Source organism: Camelus dromedarius, chromosome 15 (genome assembly GCF_036321535.1).
Source record: "Camelus dromedarius isolate mCamDro1 chromosome 15, mCamDro1.pat, whole genome shotgun sequence".
Classification (NCBI taxonomy): domain Eukaryota; kingdom Metazoa; phylum Chordata; class Mammalia; order Artiodactyla; family Camelidae; genus Camelus; species Camelus dromedarius.
The window spans coordinates 13,381,810-13,409,411 of NC_087450.1; the positions used below are offsets into that span (position 1 = coordinate 13,381,810).

The window sequence follows — 27,602 nt, forward strand, 5'->3', positions numbered from 1 at the left end:
AGGCAGAATTTTGAGGCTCAAGAGCAGGAGCCCCAGAACCCTAGACAGGTAATGTTGAAGAAGAGGACAGTCAGGGCCAGAATTACGAAGAAACAATTATTTCCCACATGCGAGGATGCCCAAACAGAATGACTTTGGGGGACTGCAAATCATTTCGTATGGGAGGCTGAGGGCAGAGACAAGAGAGTGGCAGGCTTTGCCCTGGTGAGGCTGGTGGGAACAGATCCTGCAGGGTCTGTAAGCTATGCCGAGAAGTTCAGATTTTCTTTTGTAGACCATGGATAGAGGTGGGACTTGATAGTCTTCAAGTAGGAGAGTGATGTGGTCAGATTGGAATCCTCCGGTGGCCAGGCCAGGCAAGGTGGCCGAAGGACTTGGCAGTGGACAGCTTCTCTGGTGGTGACTGCCTATTTATATGTTTGGCTGAGTGGCTGACTCTTTGGTAGGAGGTGACAGGCCCAGTAATGCTGAACAGTATGTGGTTCACTACTTGGGGCAGCTGGGGGGTGAGGTGGGTTCAGCTCACAAATCTCAAGCTCTTAGCAAACAGGTGACAAAGAATAAGTAACTGCTCCGGGTGTGAACCCAGGAATGGTGATTCATTGCCCAGACTGCTGGCTGGGGTGAGGCATGAGGTGGTGATGTATGTGTGTGTGTGTTGAGTGGGGCAAGAGAGAGGACTGGGGGTTGGGGGGAGACTAGCCTTCTAAACAAGTAGGGCAACTCCTGGGGCTATGACACAACAGGTGATTGTCAGCCTGTTTAGGCTTCTCCCAGTTGTGGCAGTGGCTGTGGCCTAACAGCTGGTGGTAGGAATGGCGCTGTGACAAGAAACATAGCAACTGCACAGGGGCTCGTGCATTTCCAGCCCTTAACCCAGAAGAGGATAGGACCTGCTCAAGCTGCCCCAAAGAGAAAGGGGTGTTGAAGTGCAGGTCCCCATCAGAGGGGACAAAGTGAATTAAACTCTAATAGTCAGATTGGCCCGGCACCTGAGAGTCACTGCTCCAACACCCTCTTCTATCCATTCTTCTTACCTGTAGCTTTTATTTTTAGCTTTCTATTGCTTCCTGATTACTCTTTTAGTGAGGTAACTTCAAAAACAATCAAACCTCCCCAAAAAAACCCTTCCCCTAGGTCTCCCGCCTCAAGTTGTTGTCCTGTTTCTTTCTCTCCTTTGCACCAAGTATCTGGGCCACCTATACTGTCTCCGCTTCCTCACCCCCAGGCCCTCCTCTCCTGCTGCCATCTGGCTTCCCTCTACCTCTCTTCTGAAATCCTGCTCCCTAAGGATTCTCATGACATTGAAATTGTCTCCTCCAGGATCTCCTTTATCTCTAAAATTAGTGGGGAGGTAGGTGTAAAAAACTCTTAGAAATTCAATTTGTTTTCTTATCTTAACTGTTAATATTTAAGTTTTTTGTGTTTTCTAATACACATATTTAGAATTATGCTTGTATATAGTTTATAAAAAAGCATATTGACCATAGACATATATGTGATTTATAAATAAATAATAAGAGGATATGCTAAAGACTTTTTATGGAAGGGGTACCCTTTAAGAAAATGTTGAGAGACCACTGGTTTTCAGGATAAAACTCAAACCCTTTACTATGGCATTCAAAGCTGTTTATAATTTAGCCTCAAATGATTCTCTTCCACCTCCCCTTCCCTCCCTTTATCACCTCCCCTGCTCTAACTTCAGTGGGGTATTACAGATCTTTCAACCAAAACGCCAAGTTTTAGCTCAAAGTGTTTCTGCACATAGTAGACGTTCAGTCAAACCTGTTAAACCTCGAAATTACAGCAATAATGCTGTGGTATAATTGTCGTTCTACTGGCTTTGAAATGTTCCTCTTTGACTTTTCTCAAGGGCGCCATCCTGGTTTCTCTCCTGCTGCTTTGACTGTTCCTCTTCATTGGCTGCTTCCTCCACACTCATTCTACACTTACTGAGCCCCGGCTGTATGTCAGATATGGTGAAAGGCACTAGGGATACCGTAACTAGGCTAGTGCCCTTACCTCAAGGATACACCCCAGAGCTCAGCCTCTAGCCCTTTCTTCTTGTTTACCTGTCTCCCTGTAGCCCTGAATTCCCTTCAGTTTGTCTCCTGTTTCAAGCTACTTGTTGAGTTATTTCTGCCTGCAGATACTCCCATCACCATGTCTGAATTCATTGCTCCCCCTCCTCACATCTCTTCCTCTGGCCTCCACAGCCAGTTTCAATCTCTCTTGCACTGGCTCCTTTCTGTACGCATTTCTATTAATACCATTTCCCAACCAGTATGAGAACCTGATTGGCTGAGGTCGTTTCTAACTGCTGTTCCTGCCTTTATTTTCGCCAAGCGGCCATTCGTCCTATGCTGTCCTATCCTATCTTATTTATCCTTGCGGCCTAAATCATTATTTTATAAATTATTGCCAGCTGTACGTTTTAAGAGGTGGCGGGGAGGAGGGTTGAGGGAAATTTGAGGCCTACGTTTTACAGAGCATGTGAACCACTTCCCCTAGCAAGTCTTAAGGACATTTCACAACATTCAGCTTGGTGTTTGAGGATCCAGCCTAGTAATCTGCTCCCACTCTCCTCTGCACAAACTTGATTTGTGCTCATTATTTCCAGAAGACACTGAGCCCATTTCTAGGTCTTCACTAGGGCCTCCCTTATCTGTCCTGGCCCCTAGGACAACTGTCTTGTCTCAGCTTGTCACTTAGTACACATTGCTTTCTTTCCTTTTATTATTTCTCTGCCCAAAGACATTGTGGGCAGAAATGAGCCTTTGGCTTTTTGCAGTCTAAAGTATACTAAGTTTACTGTGTTGTAAGCACTGTTCTGTTTCACATACACGCTCTCATTTTTTTTCCCCCCACAAGCCCAGGAGACATGTACTTTAACACCTCCATTTCATACGGAGTTTAAGTAAATTGCCCAAGGCCACAAGTAGCAGCCAAATTCAAATTTAAACTCAGGTTTAATGTCAGAATTTGGGTTCCTGACTCCGCAGTGGGTATAAGTACATGTAGACCCCAATCTTACCTCCAGGGACTCTTGGAACCAGGTCTGTACTTCAGGAAAAAAGGAACAGGTAGATGCCCTGTAGGGAATCAGCCTCAACAAGTATTTATGGTGGCTAACACTCCCCTCCCATGGGAACTTCTCTCTGCCGTTAGTGATCTCCCACAGTGCCTGGTTTGAACTACACACTGTGGCACGTAATTGTCTATTGTCCTGTGCTGCTGTTTCTTGTGTTTTTGCTTAACGTTAGAAAAATTTTCTTCTCATCAGGTTCAGCCTGGACCCACTGGCTGATGCAGACATGAAGCTGCTAGGCCTTTGCAGCAAGATGTCCCTAATCCACTGGTGAAGAAAATAGGTGACTCGAAAGTAAGGATCTTTCGGAGATTTGTTAAAAATGCAGTCCCCTGATTAGTTTTGGGGTGGGACCCATAAACATGCATTTTTTAACACTGAGGTCATTCTTTGGCTGTTTGCTGTCAGTGCATCATTCCAATACATTTCTGCCTGTGAGGGCTGCCCCATTTAGGCAGAATTATTTCCCCGTAAAATGATGTCTTTAAACACCGCACAGCTGAAGAAATTAGAAGCTGGGCCTCCTTTGTTTCTGAATACGCCACGTGGCAGGTGTAATAACATCCTCTGACAGGCTGCTTGCCACAGGTGCATGCCTGCCACGTGCGCCCCGCTGGTACCATCCCCCATTCAGTCCTGCTGCCCCACCAAGACCCTCTATCCCTACCGCCACCCACATGTAGCAGTTACCCTCTTCCAAGCCCTCAGACCCACCCTTGCCCCTTTCCCTTCCCTCTATCTCATCCCCTCCCTTCACCCCCAGCCCAGCCCTTCCCTCCCCCACCTCTTCTCTGGGCACCCCCGACTCCTCCCACCTCAACATTTTTTTTGTTTCTGGCTAAGACTTTTCCACGAGACTGGGGGTGGGGCTGGTTAAAACAGAGGACACACGGCCATTCATCAGAGGTCCTCCGGAAAGGGCATACTTCTTCCATCTGAGAAAAGCCTTATGTTTTCTACCAGAGAAATGGGCAGAGGCCTCTCTCTGGAACCTGGCTGGAGGGATGTCACTCTCCAACAGAGCCCCAGACTCTGCAAACATCCCAAAGCCAGCCCAGCCTGCTGTGTTCCTTTGTTGGAACTGAGAGGGAATGGAATCTTACCAGTAAGGTGAAAAGGGCTTGAGAAAATACCAAGGACGGGCCCACCCTACTCCCTACAAAGGCCGGCCGAGCACTAAAAGGGGAAGAAAAAAAGCACCAACAAAGAGTTTAAGATAGCAGTTCCCAGCTTTTTCAAATATGAAGCACTTTTTAACCAATCCACTTTTTAATTTTTAAATTCTTGACATTACAGAACTAAACTGAAATTTATTAACATTCCACTCTTACATTTCTTATCGACAAACAGAAATAAAATTCATGAGCCAAAAACCCAAACAAAACTAAAAACAGGGAAAAGCTTATAAAACTAAATATGGATCCCAGCATTAACAGCTGAACAGAGAATGTGATTTTTAAATTCTTAGCAGATGATAAAGTTGTGTAGAAACTGAACACTTACAAATTATTTAAAACCTGGAATCACTGACCAGAAATTACACAGTTGGATCATGGGAAAACAGCAGAAAGGGGTTATGAGCGAACCTACACTGTTCTAGCTGCACCCCATGCCCTTCTCAGAAGAAAGCCTGGCATTGATTAGATATTGGGCCAGACTAATACTGGCAGCAGAACCAGTGATAGTAACCTGCCTACCAGAAGAGCCTTCCACTGGGTTGGCAATTTTGATCTGGGCCCCCGACATCTGGCGGATCTCATTAATGTTGGCGCCTTGGCGCCCAATTATGCAGCCAATTAAGTTATTTGGAATGGTGAGTTCATGGGTGGTTTGAGTAGATGCATCCAAACTTGCCCAATAGCCTTTCACCTCTGGAGAGCTGGAGTCAATTCCGGCGAATCCGGTCCCGCCGTGCATCATGGCAAAGTGAGACTGCTGTCTTGCCACCTGGTTCAGCTTGGCCAGATCGAGCGGAGAAATGGTGTGTTGTCCTTGAATCGAGTAGGCATCTAGAGGTGGTCCCTCCAGGTCATGGGTGGCGTGAGGGTAGCCCGCAGCGTCGCTGCACCGATCTTGGCCGCCCGCGCAGATGACTGGAGAGCTGGCCGGCATGGGCTGGTACGGAATGGTCATGACTCTCCCTTGCGGAGACTGGGAGAGCGTCTCCAGCATGACCAGGCAGATCTGCTTGACACACTCGGTGACAGACTGCGGCACGCCAGCAATGGTGATGGCCCGCTCGGTGGAGTTGGGCAGCATATCCCCCGCCACCTGGACCTGGGCCCCCGTACTCTCGCGGATTTCTTTGATCTTACACCCGCCTTTCCCAATCAGGGAGCCGCACTGGGTGGCCGGCACCACCAGCCTCAGGGTGACCGGGGGCCTGCTGGCCGCCGTGCTGTTGGTCATGGAGCTGTTGATATCTTCTTCCAGCTTGTCGATGATCATGGCGAAGGCCTTAAAGATGGCATTGGTGGGGCCGGTCAGAGTGATGATTCTCTCCGGACAATTCCCCTCCGAGATGTTGATCCGCGCGCCACTCTCCTCGCGGATTCTCTTAACCGACTCCCCTTTCTTCCCAATGATGCTTCCTACTTCCTTTCCGTGCATAAGCAGCCGAATGGTGAGAGTCACATTTAGTCCACTTTCAGTCACACCGGCATCCATGGCGAGCGGCGGGCGGCGTTCGGGGGAGTTGGGCTCGTTACGTGGTCAAGTCTTCGGTGGCTGGCGGGGGGAGGGGAGGTGTAGGCCCCAAACTGCCGGCGCGAGGCGAGCGAGGGCCGCGGGAGCGAGCGGGCGCGGGCGGGAGGCCGCGGCGTCGTCGCAGGGGCGGGCGGCGGCGGCGGAGGGGGCGAGCGGGGCCGGGAGCGGCGGGCGGGCGGGTGGGCGAGGGCGCGGCGGTGGCGACTCCGGCGGCAGCCTCGGCGGTCTGGGCGGGGCGGGAAGCCCGCTTTCAACCCCGCGTACCCTCTGACCCCGGAAGTGCTTGCTGCGCAGGACCCCTTGAAAAAAAAAGAGGACCCGTCTTTTTTAGGTCACAAGATTGCGCCAACTTACATAGAGTCGTTTTTTAAAAAACCCTTTAACAGCCTAGCATTGAAAATAAAGCCCCAATGGACAGAAGCTGTGAGTCCGGCAAAGTTTTAAAACGGGCACATATTTTATTAACCCTACAGGCGCCGGCAGATGTTTGAAAATGTTAGTGTTGTGAGTGGGGGCGACACATTATTTTCCCGCCCTACAGCGGAGGTTTGGGCGCGGAGCGACACGGGCAGCCCTGGCGGTAACTGCAGGCGGCAGCTAGGACGCCGCGGATTTAAAACGTGCGCGTGAGGCGGCCAGAGCGCGTGCGCGAGGGTGTGGGGAGACGGGAGGGGCAGCCGCGGTCTTCCGGGGGGGAGGGGCGGTGAGGCGAGGCCTGCGGGGCGGGCGCGCGCGCGCGCGCGGGCAGGCACGTGGGGCCCCTTCGTCCTCGGCGTCCGGGCGCCCCGCGCCAGCCCCCACCCCCACCCCCGGCCCCGCGGCGGCGGCGGCGGCGGCGGCGGCGGGTGCGGTGAAAGAGAAATTCGCTCTGCGCCGCCGCCAAAGCCTGGGCTCTGGATGGTTTCGGGGAAGTGCTAGAAACTTGGCCATAAAGAGAATGGCGTCCATTTACATAATGCTTTGTCTGCATTTTGCAAGTCTCTCGTTAAACTCGCAGAAACCCCACCTCCTGAGCTGGTGTCGTTTTAGTCGCTGCCGCCTTGTCAGACATTTAAAAGACAATGGCGTGCATCTTGGGGGACCGCATTTACCCATGCTCTGAGGAATTCTTGCGGTTTTCCCCGCGCGGGCTAGGCTCCCGCTACTGCCTTTCGGGCCTTTGCCTGCTTGGTGCAGCCGCCGCGCCCGCGCTCTCCGGGGGCGGCCCCCCAACCGGGCCCCGCCATCTTGGAAGGCCTTTCCTGCCGGGTGACGAGCCGCGAGTTTCTCTCCCTAAAGATAGGTCGCCGGGGCCATCGGTGTGCCAGTTGTGATTTCTGCCCCTTCCCCTTTCCTTCGGCTAAGCCAGGCAGAAAAGTCCTTGTGCGCGGCGTGCTTCAGGATCCCTCAGGGAAAGCGGCCAACGTGGCGGCCCCTCCATTCCCCCTTCCCCCCCTTTCTCCCCCCGGGGGTGGCCGCCATGTTTCCTGAACACAAAATGGCGGCACGTGGCCCGGATTCCTCGCCAACGAGAAATTGGGGTCGACCCGAAAGCTCTAGAACGCGTACCCCCGACCCAACCCCGGCACCCCGTGCTGGTGGCCCGGGGCCTTCTCGCGCTGCCAGTGCTCTGACCAGACAGATAAAACCCTTCAGGGTAGTCCAAACCTCGGCAGGCGAATATTAATACATTTATTTCATTAATTGGAAATGGGAATGCGAGTAACTAAAATGTAGGCATCATACCGAATCTGTCTCTTATTTCAAGTTTAATAATGGATGATCAGGAGGGCAGTACCAATGCATAATCTGGGCCCCCAGAACCAAAACATTTAGGAATTGGCTTCTGTGAGAAATGAGATGGGAAATGAAAGCTTTTTAGACTTCTAGCATAGGCTATTGTGCTGGAGAGATAAAGAAGTGGTATTATAAAGCTTCTTTAAAAAAGAATTTCCATGATACCTGTGAGCTTTTCACTGGCCAGCTGGCCCGTGAACCTCAGTTTACCATAATTGTTAACTTGTAGGCTAGGAGAGGCAGACGTTTACATTTACCACCGCCAGATCCTGTGCTAGACATTTTACCGCATAATGTCTTTAATTTTTTACAGTGATCCTCTGAGGTACGTGTTCTCTCTCTCTTTTTTTAACAGACGAAATCACTTAGGCCCAGAGAGGTGAAGTGACTAATTGAAGGTCACACAGTATCGAGGATGGAATCCAGACCTGATACACTTAATTGGTGAGCACATTTCCACATTTTTCTCTAAGTCAGAGTTTTAGAATTTAAATGCTGTTTGGACATTTAGGTGAGCTTGTCCATTTAAAGGAACCCCTCAGATAATTTTTTTGTGGCATAGTCACCCCCTGTTTGTATCTGTTTGGGGATTCCCAGATTTTCCTGGTGTGAGCTATACCTACCTGTAAGGGGCTCAGCTGCTTTTTTTTTTTTTTTTGTGAGGTGTCTGGGTGAGGACAGAGAGGAGGAAGTGATTCAGCTCTGCATAAAGGCTCAAGTATCTGTCAGTCTGGCCTTGTCTGAGGCACATTTGAGTCTACCTGTCTCTGTGGGAGCAGTTTCTCTATGTGACTCACTTGTTTCCTTCACCTATTCATGGGCATGGGCATGGGCATGGGCATGACTTCCACCTTCCCCACCCCAACCTCCACCCAGGTAAAAATAAACAAATTTACTCTAGTGCCAAGACTCCATTTCTCTGCAGATATTGACAGAGCAGACAGAATGTTAGATAAATCATGGTCTGTGGACTTTTCTGTTCAATGTGACAAATAATTTGTGGGCCAAGCAACAAATATGTGCCTAAATGGTGCCATACTTGTATGGGTGCTAAGAGATGGAGAGAAGGGCTTTTTGCTTCCTTTAACTTATGTTAATATCATACATTAGACTTTCCGAAGTGTTTTCATGTTACCTTATATAATCCTACAGACAACTTTAATAGGTAGGTGCGTAACAGCAATACTGACAGTAATAGCACTTAAGTGTTTACTTTGTACCAGGCACTGAACCTTTATTTTGTGAATTGATTCAGTGGCTCTCAACATTTTTAAAAGAAAACCACCCTAAGAAATATATTTTACATAGCAACTCAAACATATATGCACACACATATATAAAGGAAAAAAAATTTTTGCGAAACAGTACTTATTTTTCTTACGTGCATTGTATTCTGGTAAGTTCTGTTCTCTTCTTTACATTTAAAAACAAATGGCACACATCAAACTAAAGAGATGAAAAACCCATTATTAGGTTGTGACCAGTATGATTAATGTACACATTTAAATCTCACAAAACCTCCTGAGATAGGGTGATGTTATTTCCATTTTACAGAGGTTATGGAGAGGTGAAGGATTTTGTCTGAGGTCACACGGCTATTAACTGGTGAAGATTTGAATCTAGGCAATTTGAGTACAGAACTTACATACTTAACCACTAAGTTAGATGTGATCTCTGCAGAGGGCCTTATCTTGTAAAGAGACAGTTAATATTAGTAAATGTTAAAAACTCAGGAGACAGCAAAAGGACTAAATTACATATAATCAAGAATTACCCCAGTTCAAAGCATTCTGGTCATCTAAATCTGCCACCTATTTCTTGTCCCTAAAAAAATTTTATCCACTCAGTCTTTCTTCCCAGGACTGCCTATTTTAAGCTTTTTCTGCCAGCAATATTTCCTTAATTTCTTATCTGAGTTATCTCCTGGACTCCACTCCCCTTCTCAGTGAAGCCTTCTCTTTCTCAGCTCTCAGCACTGCCCCCATCAGGCCCCTCCCTTGGGTAGCCTTCATATGGCTGTTGATTAAATTGTAATGTGTCTTGGTGTTGATAATGTGTTGTGGGGGCCGGGGGTGCCTTGGGTGACCCTGAAATCTGACAAAAAAGGCACTGGACTTGGAAATTGGTGGATCTGGCCTCTAGCTCCAGTTCTGTCACTGATTAGCTTTGAGACTTCTACAAACCAGTGCATGTATCTGGGCCTTAGTTTTCCCATCAGTAAAGCAAGAGATTAAATAATCTGTAAGACCCTTTCTAATTCTATTCAGAGAGTGATGATATTTGATGACTTTGTTTATTTATCCCTGGGAGGGAGGGTTGTGTAAATGTTTTACTCACTTATAGTAAATTTGCCACTCCCTTCCTCAGACCTGCACTATCTTGTGGATATGTGAGTGAATTCTACACCACCCATTTTACAGATGAAGCCACTGAAATACAGAGCAACTGACTACATAGTCACCACCCCACCCCTGGAGCTTCACACATGACTCTTCTCCCACTTGAGTGTCTGACTGCAGGTTGGTTAAAGGGTTTAACAAGGTTGGGAAGGTGAGTCAGGGTTAGACTTTGGAAATGAACCACAAGAGTTTTGCTTCCTCTTACCTCACGTTGGCATGTGATATAAAACCGTTCAAAGTGATTTCATGTTATTTATTTAATCATCACAGTCAACTTCGCCAGGGAAATATTATTATGCCCATTTTATGAAAGAACCATCTTTGGATCAGAGTAGTGAAGTGACTTGCCCAAAGTTACACAGCTGGTTTAGGGCCTGAGCTGGGCCTCTTGACTGCTAGTTGTGGATTGTTTCTTGGTTTCTGATGCTTGTGGCACTGACTTTGACAAATGTTATAAATTAAACTCAAAATAGTTTTCCATGCGGTCTTTATTTTTCTGTCCCAGAACATCCAATTCACTTATACTAGGTTCCTGACTTTCTTGGTTAAAGAGAATCTCCTCCTCCTTGTTCTCTAATATTTACATTTATGGGTTTGGGAAGTGGTGGGAATGAGACTAAATTCCCTGGGGGCAGGGACCACCTTTTTTTTTTTTTAATCCCAACCTATCTGGCCAAGCAAATATCTTACAACTTTTTAAATCTGCCCTATCAACATGCAGCATTTTTTCCCCACAAACATGGTTTCTTTTTCTCTTCTGCCTTCGGATTTAGCTTCCCATTTCTCTTTTACTTAAAATTATTGTAAATTGAAAGGACCTTTCCCTGTTACTTTCCAGGATGCTACAGAGTGCAGCTTACAAACATATCTTACCCACTTTGTGGATAGTAGCAATTTGACCTCATATGCTAGTGACCCTGCACTGCTGTTGGGGTTCACTACTTGGTTTCCTCAGAAACAGCAGAAATATGTTCGTGTGTTTTATAGAAATGAGCAGGAGATACAGCAACATCCTTGGCCTTTTGGCAAAGTCCCAAGTTGGCAAATTGCAAGGTGGAGGGCAGGGAGCGGTATTCCAGGCAGAGGGAGCTCAATCCATTTAGCATTTGTAGCAGTTTCAGGAAGGATTGGGCAAGAGCATTGCCCATGGATTTCCCAGGATCACTCCGACTGAAATAAGGCATGGAGAACGGAGTGCAGGGGAAAGTTAAAGGGAAAATGAGAACAGAATGCAAATACAAAGTATAGAAAGCGAGGGAGGGAAAAAAGGTAAGAAAAGGAAAGAAAGAAGACTAGAACGGAGCAAAAAGAATACAAGGTCAGTGCACGGGAGATGAAGAGAGCAATTTAGTGGCCCTTTGGCCCCTCCTTTGGAGTGGGATGAACCAAGGAAGAACAGCTAGTATAACTCCTGAGCTGATTTTGAGCAGCACATATCTTTTCTTGTCCTTTATTTCCAATGTCAGGTATGGGAAATTTCTTTGTTTCTGTTATCAGTTGGGGATATGATTAGATGCCCGTAAATTTTATTATTAGCCTCAGTTCAGCTGGTTTATCAATGAAAATGTGCTACAAAAATCACATGAGTTGTTCTAGGTCAAATTTACTCATTCATTCAGCAAATACTTATTGATTGCTTGATATGTCCCAGACACTGAGGATATAAAAGTGTATGAGATCTTGTCCTTGCCCTCAAGATGCTTTTGATTCGGAGAGATAGACAAGTAAACAGATTCACAGTCTAATGTGTTAAAGTATTGGGATATGAGCAAGTTGTGATGTTACGAGTTTAGAGGAGGGCCCTCTTTCAGCCTGGAAGATGATCTGGGAAGGCTGGCTAGAGAAGTTATTCACCCTGAGTCCCAAGTTGGCAAATTGCAAGGTGGAGGGCAGGGAGCAGTATTCCAGGCAGAGGGAGCTCAATCCATTTAGCATTTGTACCAATTTCAGGAAGATATGAAGGATGTTTGCTTGATCCAGTTTTTGGTGATTATTCTACTGTTTCAAAAGTGTCGATTATTGAGACCTGACTATGTTTGCTAGAGTACAGAAAGTTAAAATCCTTTTTTTGTAGCAATAGTTCTCTTTTAAGATGAAGACACTGGAAATCACATTTCTTATCTAGAGATTTTTAAGGACAAAATGTAAATAAAGCACAGACTTTAAATTAGCAAATAATTAACCCTTTGTGCAATAAAAGAAAGAAGCTACAAGACACAACATATCCCTTTCTCATCCAACTTTTGGATTTGATTGTGTTCTGCTTTGGATATGTGTGGAAATTTAAGGTCTTTGTTTAGCTGGTTAGGATGTTTGAGTTAGGGAGGAGGGAAAGGAGTTCAAAAATAATTGCCACTTTAGGGGGAGGGTATAGCTCAGTGATAGAGTGTGTGCTTAGCATGCACGAGGTCCTGGGTTCAATCCCTAGTACCTCCATTAAAAAAATAAACAAACCTAATTGCCCCCCTCTTAAAATTGATAAAAAAATAAAATAAAATTTTAAAAATTGCTACTTTATGGCAGAACAACAACAACAAAAAACATGTAAATAGCTCATTTCTCTGATCCCACCTGCTGAGCACGAGCAAGACTTGGTTAGGGACTTTGTTTCAGAGAGACAATTGCTTCAACAAAACAAAGCATTTGTTCAACATTATTCACTGTGTAAAGTCTGTTGTGTCCATGTCAAGAGTGTTGATTTTTGTTTTTGGAGACCCAGATATAGTGCATTAAACAGAAATCTTATGTGTATTCATTGGACAATACTGGTATTTTACCTAGATTAAAAAAAAACCGTGTTATATGTGGATTAGGGAAGAACACACTTAGAAAATAGAACGTAGATGCAGTGGTCATTTCTCAGTGATCTTCTTGACCTCTCAGTAGCATGACACTCCCTTCTCACACACTAGTTTCACTTGGCTTCCAGGATGCCACTCCCTTGGTTCTCCTTCTACGTCACTGGTCCCTTCTCAAACCTTCCTCCTGCCTCCTCCCAACTTTTTGGGGGCTGATCCTTCTTATCTCCCCAGCCTCCAGTGATGGAGTACTCAGATCTGTCCTTGGATCCCCTCTGTGTCTACACTCGTTTCCATTTAAATACCATTTATACCCTGAGAATTCTCAAGTATAGATTACTAGCTTGAGTGTCTTCCCCTAAACTCAGGTCTCCCCTGTTCAGCTGCCTACGGGATACCTCCGCTTGGGTATCTAATAGCTCCTTGAACTTAACATATTCCAAACTTTATCTCTGGAACTTCTCTTCTCAAATCTGCATCTCTGGCAGTTCCTCCTCATCTCAGTTTCATTTATATTGAGGACTCTCCCTTGACTCTGTTCTTTCTCTTAGTTTCATCATCCAGTCCACCAGGAGGCCCTGTGAGCTTTACCTTAAAATACATCCAGGGTATGAACACTTCTCACCTCCTTCCCTGGTACTACTAGAATATCCTTCTAAATGCCTTCCCCCTTTTGCTGTTGGTTCCCTCAGTCTAATCTTAACAGTGACTAGAATAATCTTCTTAAGTTTATATCAAATCATGCCACTCTGCTGAAAACTGTCCACTGGGTTCCACCCAGATTAAAAACTAATGTCCTTAAAGTGATCTATAAAGCTGCATGGGATCTTCAGTGTCGCCCTCTCCCAGCTGCTCTGACCTCATCTTCTACCGTTTTCCCCTTGTGCTCTAGCCACACTGGTCTCCTTGCATTGCTCCAACATGCCAAGCCTTGGGACCTTTGTAGTTGTTTTTTTCTGGAACACTTCTTCCAGATACCAGTATGGCTTCCTCCTTTACCTCATTGAGGTTTCTGCTCAGCTGTCACCTAATCTGTGAAGCATTCCTTGACCATCCTATTTAAAGTAAAAGCCATTTCCTGCTCTCTGCTTTCCCTCTTTCCCTTCCTTGCTTTAGTTTTCTTCACAGGACCTATTACCATTTGACATACTATTCATTCACTCATTTATTCATTACTCAGACATTTATTGAGTGCTGCCTATTGTGTGCCAGGCACTGATGTAGGGATTCTCTACCCATATCTAGATGTCACCAATGACCAGAATGTAAATTTCACCCGCTTTGTTTTGCTCATTGCTATATCCCCACCTCCTAGAACAGTACCTAGCACATGGGAGTTGAATGAATAAATTTATTCATTTTTAAACAAAAATGTATCGAATTAATAGGAGTTGTGTCCCAGATAATGAGGGAAGATCTGTATAAACAAGACATTGTTCCTGTCCTCAAGTTGCTCATTCTAAAAAACTCTTATTTTGAACTTAACAGTGCTGTGCTCTCTAGCAGGATAAAGTGATACATCATTTTGAAATTGGGGAGGTAAGGACTGCTTTGCAAGGGTAGGGATATCTTCAAAGTCCTGCTTTCTTAGGCTTACTAATAATTTGCACTGTTTCTGGGAGGGCAGGATTAATGATAGCTCACTGCATTACTGGCTTTTTGGGTTACAACATCTGTTAAATCTTGTCTTGTTAGAGCAAGAGTTTCTTAAAAATCCTGTTATTAGTCTTGGTTCTTTTTATTTAATTGAAGTATAGTTTATTTACAATGTTGTGTTAGTTTTAGGTGTACAGAAAAGTGATTTAGTTATATACTTGTATGTGTATGTATACATATATACGTATACTTTTTCTGATTCCTTTCCATTATAGGTTATTACAAGATACTGAATATAGTTCCCTGTGCTATACAGTAGGTCCTTGTTGTTTATCTATTTTATATGTAGTAGCATGTATCTGTTAATACCAGACTCCTCATTTCCTACCCCCCTACTTTCCCTTTGGTAACCTTAAGTTTGTTTTCTATGTCTGTGAGTCTGTTTCTGTTTTGTAATAAGTAAGTTCATTTGGGAGAAGGGTACAGCTCAGTGGTAGAATGCATGCCTAGCATGCACGATGTCCTGGGTTCAATCCCCAGTACTTCCATTAAAAATAAGTAAATAAATGAACCTAATTACCTCTCCCCTCCAAAAAAGAAAAAATTCATTTGTATCATTTTTTGATTCCACATGTAAGTGATATATATTTATTTTTGTCTGATTTACTTAGTATGATAATCTCTAGGTCCATCCGTCTTGCTGCAAATGACATTTCATTCTTTTTTTATGGCTGAGTAATACTCCATTGTGTGTGTGTGTGTGTGTGTGTGTGTGTGTGTGTGTGTGTAATATTTTCTTTACCCATTCATTTGTCAATGGACTTTAGGTTGCTTGTATGTCTTGGGTATTGTAAATAGTACTACTATAAACATTGAGGTGCAGTTATCTTTTCGAATTAGAGTTTTCTCCGGATATATGCCCAAGAATGAGATTGCTGGATCATATGGTAACTCTGTTTTTAGTTTTTTAAGGAACCTCCATACTGTTCTCCAAAATGGCTGCACCAGTTAACATTCCCACCAACAGTGTAGGAGGGTTCCCTTTTGTCCATGCTCTTTCCAGCATTTATTATTTGTAGACTTTTTGATGATGGCTATTTTGAGGTGTGAGGTGATACCTCATTGTAGTTTTGATTTGCTTTTCTCTGTTAATTAGTGATACTGAGTATCTTTCCACGTGCCCATTGGCCATCCAGTCTTGATTCCTTTGGGGAACTTCCAGGAACCTTCTATCATAGCCACTTCTCAGAATTAGTGAAGGAGTTTACTATCTTCACTTTCTTCCATATCTAAAAGTTCTTTTTCAGAGACCCTGGCCATCTGCTTAATCAGCTGTTTGATCTGGAATCTCTCTGACCCTTAGTTTCTGTGACTGTCAAATGTAGATAATGGTAAATGACACCAATCTTACTTCTTGTGAGGATTAAATGACTAAATAATATACTAGTTTTGAAAACAGGAGAGTGGAAAGGGGAAGGAGGTAGAAAACAGTTTCTTTTTTTTCTTTGTTTAGTAAATACCATGTCTCTTTGATTTTGAAAAAATTTAATAGGTGTATGTTTCTTTTCTAATGAGAGTAGTGAAGATTTTATTTTTAAAGGCATAGGCTTCAATGTTTTTTCTAGAGTCACTGGTTTATAGAAAATATTTCCTTGTCTCTCCACCCAGATACTTACCACTGTATCACGTGAGGGAAATGAAATACTAGAACTCCACCCCAGGCTGCCCATTGAGCTGGTTGGTATCTAGGTAGGAAAACAACTGTTTCCCTTTAGGTGAAATTAGAACTCAGGAGATAGTAGTATTTGAGAGAGGCTCAAAGGGTTGATGAGGATGATGATAACCTCAGCAGTAATTGTAATGGTGAACCTTTATGCACCAGGCCCTGTGCTGAGCACCTTATAGGTATTGCCTTATTTTAACCACGTAACAGCCATATGAGGTGGTGCTGCGAGAAGCAGAGCAGCATAGACTCAGGTCAGACCTCCTTCACTGACATCTCAGCTTTGCTGCTAACTTGCCATGTGGCCTTGAATAAGAAAACCGCTCCTCATTCTCCTCACCTGTAAAATGAGGGTAATGATAGTATGTGTCTCATGAGGTGGTCGTGACGATTCAGTAATGTAAGGCATGTAGAGTACTTAGCACAGTGCTTGGCCTGCAGAAAGTGCTCACCGTATGTCAGCTCTTATCATAATCAAAATAGTTGTTATCCTCACTTAACAGATGGAGAAATAAGGCTTCGAGAGAGGAAGGTAATTTGCCTAAGTGACACAGCAAGTACCTGATAGAGCAGGAGTTTGTACTTCAGGCTGTCAAACTGCAGAGCTCTTGTTCTCAGCCATTACAGTCTCCCATCTTCATGGTTAAGGCGAAGAGGCTGGACAAGAACTGCATTTTGGGTTTGGACCTCCGTAACCTTTACTTGTGCTCTTAAATATCTTATCACTATAACGTACTTGGTTATTCTCTGATTCTACCCCATATGTGAAGAAATGAATGAGTGACTGGTTAGTTGTGCTCTTCCACTGCTGAGGGGTTGGGTGTTCCTGGCCAGAGCCAGGAAATGAAGCTAAATAAACACCTTTGTTCTTCCCAGTGCTCTTTGGACCAGAAATAGGAGCTTGTCTGGTCTCTTTTGTTACTATGATTGTCTCTCTTCTTAATACAGCTGGTAATGTTGAGAAGCAGAGCAGTATACCCATTGAGCACTTTCTGTATGCCATGTATTTTACATGAATTCTCTCATCTAATCCTTAAAATAATCCTATAAAGTAGTCGAGATTTGCTTGACGCTACCACGTTGAGCCAGATGCTGAATGGCAGGCTTGGTGATGCCCTGGATGTTGTTGTGCAGAACCTTGCAGTGGCGCTTAGCACCTCCGTTTCCTAGCCCCTTGCTGCGTCCAGACATGTTGAATAAGAATGGAGAACTGCAGCTGACAGCCTCCAGAGTCCATGCTCTTAACCACACACTCCACTGCTTCTAACCCTCATTTACCTGTGTAAAGCACGCAGTATGGGTCAGTACTACGGAACTTAGTAGGACCAGTCCTGCTGAACAGTGGGACAATTTTAACTATTGGGCTAAGAATAAGGAGGCCTGCGATCTTGTCTTGACCTTGTCACCAACTTGCCATGTCCAGGATTTCACTTTTCTTAGCATTTTGTCCTCAATTAAACAAAAGGTTCACTCTGGATGGTCTCTGAGATGATCCTTCTAACTCTGACGTTCTGTGGTAAGAAGTGAGGAGGGTAACGCCTGTTCAGTTTCTTGATTTGGAGCATTGGTATTTGTGAAGTTTTAGGGAGCCTGCTTTGTGCAAAGATGCTAGATTTCAGGGCAGAGAATGAGCTGCCTTCTAGAAGAAGGTAGGTCTGGGCTCTTTTTTGAAACTGGTTGCCAGGGGAACCTAGCCTCTGGCCAGCAACAGCCAGGAACGCTTTGGTTGAGGGTTGGGAACAGATAACTAAAACAAGCAGCACATTTAGGTTTCAGTTTCCACCCCCAACCCCCATTCCCCACAGGTACCTGATAGTTTTATACACTTTCTATGTTAGGCACTGTTTTAAGTACTTTACAAAGTATCATATTATTTAATTGTCATAGTAATCTTATGAGATGGGTACTACTATTGTTCTAAATTTAAAGATAATGAGAGTGAGGCAAACAGATTTAACTTGTCCACATTTACTCAGGTGGAAAGTGGTATCAGACGCACTGAGTTGTGCTACTGCCTGGTTGGAGCTTGGAAAAAAAATTCAGAGGGCGGACTTTTTAGTTATTTATTAGTGGTTTTTGTTTTGTTTGTTTTGTTTTGTTTTTGTTTTATTTAGAATGATAGACTCTTGGAGTTGGAAAGGGCCTTTGAGATAGCACAATTAATCTCCTTGTCTGCAGTCTGCCATTCAGTTACAGGAATGCTCTCCCTAGTCTCCTGACTGATGATCATTTAAATTCTTTTTGAATACTTCCATTGCTGGTAAGCTCATCACTTCTTGAGGAATCCCATTATATTGTTGAATAGCTCTCATTGGTAGAAAATTGTTTCTTGTTTTGAATTGAAATCTAGTTGAGATGACTTCTCATCTGTTATAGTCCTGTCCCCTGAAACTATACAAGGTAAATATAATCCATCTTCCACATGCCAATCTTGTGAACTTTTGGAGACACTTTTCCTATTTATAAAGCATGTTTGCAGTTTTATCATAGCATCTAACTTGCTTTCAATTCAGGCTGGTCTGCACAAAAGCAATCTCTATCTCTCACTGTTTGCAAGTGCAGCCTTGCAACAAATCTGTGCTTCACTTGTGATTAGTTAACACAAAGTGTAGGCCCTTCCCCCATCCTTGGAGAATGAATGGATAGTGAGCTGAATCTACACAATTTTCTGTGAGCCTGAAGGGTTTGCAGTCCCCTACTCTTACAATCTCAAGAACGTCAGGCTGCTGCCCTGTATACACTGTCAGATCACAAAATGGCTGGAAGTGCATCTGGGCACTTGACGAAACTGCATTTACTTCTTCAGGCCACTAGGTGATGAACAACTTGCAAACTCAGACTGCCAGGGAGGGTTGTGTTTAGGACAGTTTCTGTTTGTCCTGGAAATGCTATCACAAGTCATCTGGTACAACTTCATTAAAAGGTTTATTTTGGGGAAAGGGGAAACATGTCTTGTGTATACTTTGTCTTTCTCAGCTTTGCTCCAGTTTTAAATATTAAGTTGATACTTTGAGTGATTTTCTTAGAAACAGGGCATGGATGGTTATTTCAAGGTCCATTTATCTGTGTATGTGTATGTATGTATATCTATATATTTGTCTTCATGAATGAATGATGTCTTGGCTGGGTTTAGGGTTCTTGAATAGTAGTCTTAGTCTCTACAAAATATGCAGCTTTCTACTGTCTTTAGTTTCTAGTGATACAGATGAAAAGTCCAATGCCAGTAGGATTCTTTTTCCTTTGTAAGTAATAACCTTTTCTCTCTGAAAGTTTGTAAATTTTTTCTTCATGCTTAGTATTTCATCATGATATGCTTAGGTATGATTTTTTAAAAAAGAACTCTGCTTACTACTTAATGAACCTTTTAGACTTAAAAACTTAAGTCTTTTCTTAGTTCAAGGTAGTTTTATTGCTTTCCTTCTGTCTATTTCCAACCTCCTTACTTTACAGATGAGGAAACTGAGCCCAGAAAGGTTAAGTGGCTTGTGTAATGGTCACTCAGGTAGTTAAAATGAACCTCAAGCAAATAACCGGATTCCCTTGATGAGCTACACTTTTCTTTGTATTGAAAATTGCTCTTGTGAAAGAGCCATCAAGAACTATTGGGAAGTTTTTTAGTGAGAGAGAAATTTTGACAAGGGTTCATGAGGAGATGAAGAAGGAAGAGGAGGTGATAGAAATCATTGTGATTAAAATGTGGCCCATATGAAGGACTGCAAAATTCAGAAGTCCCCCTCGTATCCCAGTTTTTGGAGATATCCCAAGCTCTGAAACTTAATAAAGCTAGGAAGTTGATTGAATACTTGGAGTGTTAGATATTTAGTTGTCAGAGGTAGATAAGCATGTTCATGCCCTGTTGCAAATATTGGAAAACATAAATGGCATCTGAAGGCCTGGAGACAGACATCATAAACTGTCTTATCAGTGGTCTGGTTTCTGTTTTGAGTTCCAGGCTGGGACCCTTCTTTGCCGGGAACCACCTGTTCCTAGCTCTGTTGATCTTTGGATTTCCCCAGCCCTTCAGTCCCTTTCAGTTTTGAAATGAAACCTACCCCAGAGGGTGAGGTCAGGTACTGAAAGGACTTTGACAGCTCACGCCAGGTTGTTTTCTTTTCAGAGCCGTCCGGCATGAGACTGTGTGAGACGTGAGGCACAGCAGGCTGTGATGTAGACTAATTGATGGTGAATCAGCCGTTGGGTAAGACGCAGGCAGTGTCATCTCTTTGGGTAACGAGGAAAACGTGTAAACAAAATACACTCTTTCAGCTGAAAGTGAAGAGCGCATTCGCCAGGGATCTACCCTCTCTTCCTCTGGTTTACTGGAGAAGGAAAGGCTTTATTTCAGTGTCTTTTCTCTTCATTTGTAGATCCTTCTTTCTGTTCAGGAAGGAGCCAAGTCTCTGGCCTTTTTCTGCTGCTCCAGAAATTCCTAAACTTTCATTCTGTGCCTCCCAGAATTGTTGCTTTGATATGGAGTGATGCCTCTAGATAGCCCTGCACACCCCCCTGCCCTATGCCCCAGCTGTTTCCCAGAATGCGGCTTCCCCTCTTCCCATTGCTGTAAACATGATTTCTACCATATCATGGCACTTCGCTTGGAATCTTTATGAGTGGAACTGGCTCTTCCTTTAACTCGCTCCGTGCCACATACCCCTGCTTTTGCCTAAATGTCCCCTAGCCCCATCACCCTGCTCTGCAGAGCTGCTTCCAGATCTTCAAATACCTTTTCCTCTTTAAGGTTTCTGCTGGCCAGCATGGCCACCTGATTACTGACCTTGAAGCTGGCATTTATACTCATTCTCCCATATTTGTTTAGGACTTTGGTATTTGCCCTCCCTTCCTGGAGTTCTGGCCCTGTCTAGGGGATCTGATCTCTTCTGGCCCCTGGCCTGGGGCCAAGGATTCAGGATAGAGCATGGAATTAGGGGCTTTGATGTTAACTTCCCAGACATGGGCAGATGGCAAGCCGGACAATTTGAACATCAAGGCCAGTGAGGGGTGGAAAGAACAGAGAAAATTTAATATCTAAAGCAAAGGATGTCCTTTGTAGGCTCCCTCTTCTGCCCATTTAAAAAATTTGAGTTATTTTTTAGAACAGTTTTAGGTTCATGGCAAAATAGGGGAGAAGGTACAGAGATTCCCATTATTTTTTGCAAAATTGGTCTTTAATTTTACAGAGAAATACAATGTAAAAAAGTCAAAACATTGTAGATATTTTGAATACTCCTGCTCCTCCCTCTTCAGTTATTTCTATATTCCCAGACGCACCTGTTTAGTGGCTTAGAATGTACCTCCTAGACTTTGTGTGTGTTTATGAACATATGTATGAACCCAGAAAAAATTTAAAGTGTTTTTTTTGTAAATAAATACTTTTACTGAAGTATAGTCAGTTTACAATGTTGTGTAAATTTCTGATGTACAGCAGAATGCTTCAGTCACACATGAACACACATATATTTGTTTTCATATTCCTTATCACCATAAGTTACCACAAGATACTGAGTATAGTTCCCTGTGCTTTACAGTATGAACTTGTTTATCTGCTTTATATATATTTGTTAGTATCTGCAATTCTCAAACTCCCAATTCATCCCCCTCCCGCCTGTAAAGTGTTATTTTTGTGTTTTATTTAGTTACACAGATGTGGTCACATTATATGTATCATTCTTTGATTCAGTAATGTGCCTTGACAGTATTCCATGTTGGTACACAAAGATACTTCTCATTCTTTTTGGCTACTGTATAATATTTCATAGACTAGAATGCTGTATTTTATTTATCTATTTTCCTATCGAGGGACATTAAGGTATTTCCAATGTTTTGTTGTTATTAATGATTCTTTTTGTGTTTTAAATGTCAGCATTCTGGTCCTACTTTTTTTTTTTTTTTTAACTTTTCTTCCTACTCTCCCTCGGTGATCTCAACCTCTCTGACACCTTCAGTTCTATCTACACATGGATGCTGCCCAGATCTCTCTCCAGACTGGATTATGTGACTGTTCAGATGGACAACTCCACTGGGATGCTTTGCATACTCAGCAGAATGCAGCCTCCTGCTCTTCCCCTTTGGCTCCTGCTCTAATGTCCTGTCACGTGGTAAATAGCACCACCGCCGACGCAGTTGCTAAACCCAGAGCCTGGTAGTCATTCTAAGCTCTCTCTTCCCTTCCCTTCCCTTCCCTTCCCTTCCCTTCCCTTCCCTTCCCTTCCCTTCCCTTCCCTTCCCTTCCCTTCCCTTCCCTTCCCTTCCCACAGCTGACAACCAGCCTATCATAGGTCTTGTCATCTCCAGTACTTCTTGGATCCAGTTGCTTTCTTTTCTTCTTCATTGTCACTGTCCTGTACCTTAGTTTCCTATTAATAGAGTATTTGTGAAGATTGAATGAATTAATACACATAAAATGCTTAGAACAGTGGATCAGCACCTAGTATGTGTAGTGCGATGTTAGCTGTTACCATCATCGTCGTTTTTGTCTTCTTCTTCATCTAGGTCTACGTAATCCGCTCTCATGTCTGCCTCTGGTCTTGATTTTACTCTCCCCTACTTCCATTCTGTTCTCCACACTGCAGCCGGAGTGATCTTTATAAAATGTAAGAATGATCCTGATCTAACTCCTCTGCTTAAAAAAGCTTCAGTGATGTTTCCATTGGGCTTTTGCACATGTATACTGTTACCCATACCTATGCTTTTTCCCCTTGATCTTGAATGGCTGGTTCCTTTTTATTTAGATACTATTTTTAAATGTCATCTCCTCAGAAAGGCCTTCCCCGAGCACCTAATGATTCTAAAGTGGCTACCAGTATACATACTTTGTATCATACCACTTACTTTAGTTCTTTGCATGACACTTATCAATATATGATATTTTTCCTGGTTTAGGAACATATCTGTTTATAGTCTCTTCCAATTAGAATGTAAATTCTCTGAGAGCAAGAATATTGTCTGTTTTATTTACTGGATTGTTTTGGTTTTTTGTTTTTAACTTTTTGGGGGGGCAATTAGGTTTATTTATTTATTGAGGAGGTGCTGGGGATTGAACCCTGGACCTCGTGCATGCTAAGCATGTGCTCTACCACTTGAGCTATATCCTCCCCCTATTTACTGTTGTATTCCTAGCACATAGGATAATGCCTGGCACATTGTAGGCACTCAACGAATACTTGTTAAATGAGTGATAAAACAGCTTCATATGTCTTATGAGGCCCTCATTTTAAAATTTTTATTTATTTTTTTATTGAAGTATAGTTGATTTACAGTGTTGTGTTAGTCTCTGGGGTAAAACATAGTAATTCATTTATACATATATATATTCTTTTTCAGATTCTTTTCCATTATAGATTATTACAAGATACTGAATGTGGTTCACTATGCTATACAGTAGAACCTTGCTTATCTATTTTATATACAGTAGTTTGTATCTCCTAATCCTAAACTCCTGATTTATTCCCTCTGCCCCCTCTCTAGCATCATCTACCCCAGTGCAATCTCTACCTTGACCTTCCTACCACTTTCCTCTTTGGTAACTGTAAGTTTGTTTTCTATGTCTGTGAGTCTATTTCTGTTTTGTAAATAAGTTCATTTGTATCTTTTTTTTAGATTCCACATATAAGTGATATCATATATTTATCTTTCTCTGTCTGACTTAGTGCACTTAGTATGATAATCTCTAGGTCGACCCATGTTACTGAAAATGGCATTATTTCATTTTTATGGCTGAGTAATATTCCATTGTATGTCTATACTACATCTTCTTTATGATGGAGAGTGGATTATGTAGACTAAGATGAAGAAGAGGACAAAAACAATAATAATGCAATGATTATAGCTAATATCACATTCATCTGTCAGTGGACATTTAGGTTGTTTCCATGTCTTGGCTGTTGTAAATAGTGCTGCTATGGACATTGGGGTTCATGTGTCTTTTCAAATTAGAGTTTTCTCTGGATATATGCCGAGGAGTGGGATTGCTGGGTCATATGGAAACTCTATTTTTAGTTTTTTGAGTAATCACCATACTGTTTCCATAATGACTGCACCAAACTACATTCCCATTAACAATGTAGGTTCCCTTTTCTCCATACCTTCTCCAGCATTTATTGTTTATGGATTTTTTTAATGATGGCCATTCTGAGGTGTGAGGCATTACCTCATTATAGTTTCGATTTGCATTTCTCTGATAATTAGTGATATTGAGCATCTTTTCACATGCCTGTTGGTTGAGGCCCTTCTGGGTCTCTGTAGCATCATCTGCCCTGGTACATTCTCTACCTTGACCTCCCTACCTCCTCAGCTCATCCCATCTCTTCAGATATGCTTTCTTGTTGCAGATCTTTATATAAACTGGATCACTCTTCCTCTGGTGCCATGCCGCTGCCTGGGTGTCTCCTGTTGACCCTTCAAGTTTCATCTTAGGTATAACTTCACCTGACTCAGCTTCTTAATCTTATATCTTCGCATGCATTGCCTTTAACTGTTATACATATTGTAATTAGTTTGTCTCCTTCATTAGACTGTAAGTTCTATCAGACAGAGGCCTATGTCTTGCTCATCATGTATTCTTAGTCCTAGCTCTTGTAGGATAGAGGATCCCTTGAGGTGGTGGTGGTGGGCAGGAGGGATGGAGTACCAGGGGTATTACCTGAGGGCTAAGAAGGTGCGCTTGGAATGGCAAAATGAGGTCTAGACATTTGGCCTGGCTCGTTGTCATTCTCCTTATTCCATCTTTGGTGATTCCAGTGTTTGCCTGGATGAATCATCTAACATGCTTGTCTCTCTCCGAGACACCTTATAAAATCAGGCTATGCCTGGCAGGGGACTTGCCCGTGAAGGGGACATGAGTGCCTCGGATCAAGGCTGAGGATCTGGGTAGGTAGATTATTTATTATGAGTGGCTGATGGCAGAATAACTGAGAGTGAAGTGGAATCCTAAGCAAGAAAGGAAGTAAAAGGCCTGAGGGATAAGGTGAGGCAAAGATGAAACAGGAAGCTGAATCATTAGGTCAAAAGCCTGGAGAATCAGAATGGTGGGTGGTGGAGTATAAGAAGGGACAGGGCAAGCAGTTCAGGAGTAAGGCCATAAATAATCTTTGGGATTACTTAAATCGTCTTTTAGTGTTCTTACTTCTTCAGTGTGGAACCAGCTTTTGGATTTTAGGAAGGATCAGATAGTTGACACACAAGGGTTTAAGCTAAATCGCATATTGCTTTATATTTTATATATATTTTAAAGACAAATCTCCAGAAATCCTTCCTTTTTTCCCCTGCTTCAGTTTCTGCTCCCAAGAGCCTTCCTTCCCTCCTTTTAAATATACTAGGTTTAACTTGCTCGTATTTTTTAAAAGTTTCCTGTATAGAAGCCTGCAGCAATCTGATGCTCCCAGGTGGGTTGAGGATACACCCTTCAGGTAGGGTGAGCATTCCTTCAGGTCATCTCCTCCCACCAAACCAGGCATAGAAGCTAGCCACAGGAGTTCAAGTCTCCCTGCAAAATCTGAATCTGTGGAATTTCTCTCTAAATTGTGGGCAGGAACATGAGACTGTAGAATATAGGGTGGGACTCTATTGGTGAGGCATAGTAAGGAGTAGTGGAAGACGGCTGGGTGTGCATAGATGGTAGGATCTGAGGTGTGAAGGCAGTGGGCTTCAACATTTCTGACCTGGAACGATCCTAGAGCTTATGGCGGCATCAGGGCGCTCTGACTTGCCAAGTGGAGAATCTTGGTCAGTAGGTTTAGTCATTAGCCCTTAGAGGTATTCTGCATGTTTTCCAACATAGCCTGGAGCTCCTCTGCAGACTGACTGGTAGCTGGCATCATGGCGGGTGCTGAGGGTCAGTCATTGGGGTAGAAACAGTGCTTGCTGAGGAAGGATGTTGTTCTCTTTTTGATGGCTGGACGGAGTGGTTGCACATACCCGGCAGTCTGCCGCCCGATCATCTGGCCTTTGTGAGGTGAAGCATCTGTGCTCCCCTGTCAGTGCTCCACTGGGAGCCGGAGTTCATGGCCACTGTTGGTGATTTCCCCAAGAATGCTCCCTGTCTTTGAGTCCTCTGCTCGCTAAGCCCCATGCTCTGATGTCATGCCTTCTATTTACTGCTTTGGGACCTTCAAATTTCATACTCTGTTCTGACTCATTTTTTTAGATTATTTCATGCCCAGCTTGACTCTTGGCTCTACACAGTCCCCTAATTTTGACATTGTCAGCCAGCCTCAAGTGAGGGCCCTCCCCTAGAAGCTCTGTTCCTAGAGCTATGGTTTTGAAGCTTTAATACATCAGAATTACCCATGGGGGCAAGTGTTGGAGGGCTGGATACTTATTTAAAATGCAGATTCCTGGTCTTTACTCCTGCTGTTCTGATTGAGTGGGTGTGGGGTGGTAACCAGGAATCTGCATTTTGATTAGCCTTCCAAGTGACTCTGATACAGTCATCATCTGCAGACCATTTTTGGAGAAACTCTGACCATGCCACCCCACCCCCCACCATCACTAAAGGGGAAGGAAAGGGATTTGAACCCTTTACTTGAATCCTGAGGTCCCAGGAACCTTGGTTTGTCACCTGTCATCCAGTAGGGACAGTGGCTAACTGTCTCTATGTATTGGTACCTCATCTTCTCATTGTCATAGCAGACACAGATCCCAGATGAGGTAGAGGGCCTTAATAACTCCTCCATGGCAGGCCGGTACATCTGGGATATACTGGGGGCTTTGACTTTGGACTCAGAAAGCAGGCTGGGACATACACTTTGAAGGTGGCCGATTGCACTTCAGAGTTGCTTCTGGGGTCCCCCTTTTCCTGTGCACGTTGAGCCTGCCCTTGTGTAGGCTCTTTTTTTGGTCTCCAAGCTGTCCTCATTCCGTTGCAGCCATCTACACAACTTCCACTGTCCTTCTATAAAACAACCCAGCCTCGTTTCTCTACTTTCAGATCCTTTGTTGCCTTCCTGTTACCCATACAGTTGAGTCCAAATGTCTCAGTTGGAATAAATAGTCTTGCACCGTTTGACCCAAATTGTGGCCTACAAGGCCTAGCAAGATCTGGTCCCTGCCTGTATCTCAAGTCTCATTTCAGGCCCCTCTTCTGTCTCCTGCACGCACCCTCGCTTGCTCACAATTCTTTTAGCTGTCTGGTTTCAGGGCCTTTGCCTAGAATACTCTTTACCTTGCTCTTCACCTCATTAACTATCCCTTCCCTTTATGTGTCATTTAAGTATTATCTCCTCTTAGAGGTCTTTTCTAGCCACTCTATACAAAGCAACACCATGTCACTGTCTTAGCATCCTGTTTGCTTTCATTAGACCCCTTACCGCATTTTACTGGTTTGTCTTTCTCGTACTAGATTATAAGCTCCATGAGGGCAGCGACCTTCTAGCTCACCGTTCTGTCTTCAGTGCCTAGTGCATAGAGGTACTCAGTAAGGACCTGCTGACTAAATTGCATTTCACCTTCTTGTCGGTACCCGTGTTGGTGCTTTGTGGCTCCGCATAGCTCTCACCCTGTGCGTGTGTGTTGTTGCCTCT

The 27,602-nt window shown here is 43.8% G+C and overlaps 2 protein-coding genes across 2 annotated transcripts in view; one reads left to right on the top strand and one right to left on the bottom strand.

The window, feature by feature from the left end:
- Nucleotides 1–4,338: 4,338 nt before the first annotated feature.
- Nucleotides 4,339–5,948, bottom strand: PCBP1 (poly(rC) binding protein 1). Its single transcript, XM_010979881.3, has one exon. It carries the CDS (start codon nucleotides 5,753–5,755, stop codon nucleotides 4,685–4,687), a length of 1,071 nt encoding a protein of 356 aa, XP_010978183.3. The 5' UTR covers nucleotides 5,756–5,948; the 3' UTR covers nucleotides 4,339–4,684.
- Nucleotides 5,949–6,639: 691 nt separating this feature from the next.
- ASPRV1 (aspartic peptidase retroviral like 1) overlaps nucleotides 6,640–27,602 on the top strand; it is a 100,063-nt gene continuing 79,100 nt past the window's right edge. The window contains 2 exon segments of the mRNA XM_064494418.1: nucleotides 6,640–8,014; nucleotides 9,938–10,089. The gene's annotated coding sequence lies outside the window, so the exon portion shown is untranslated.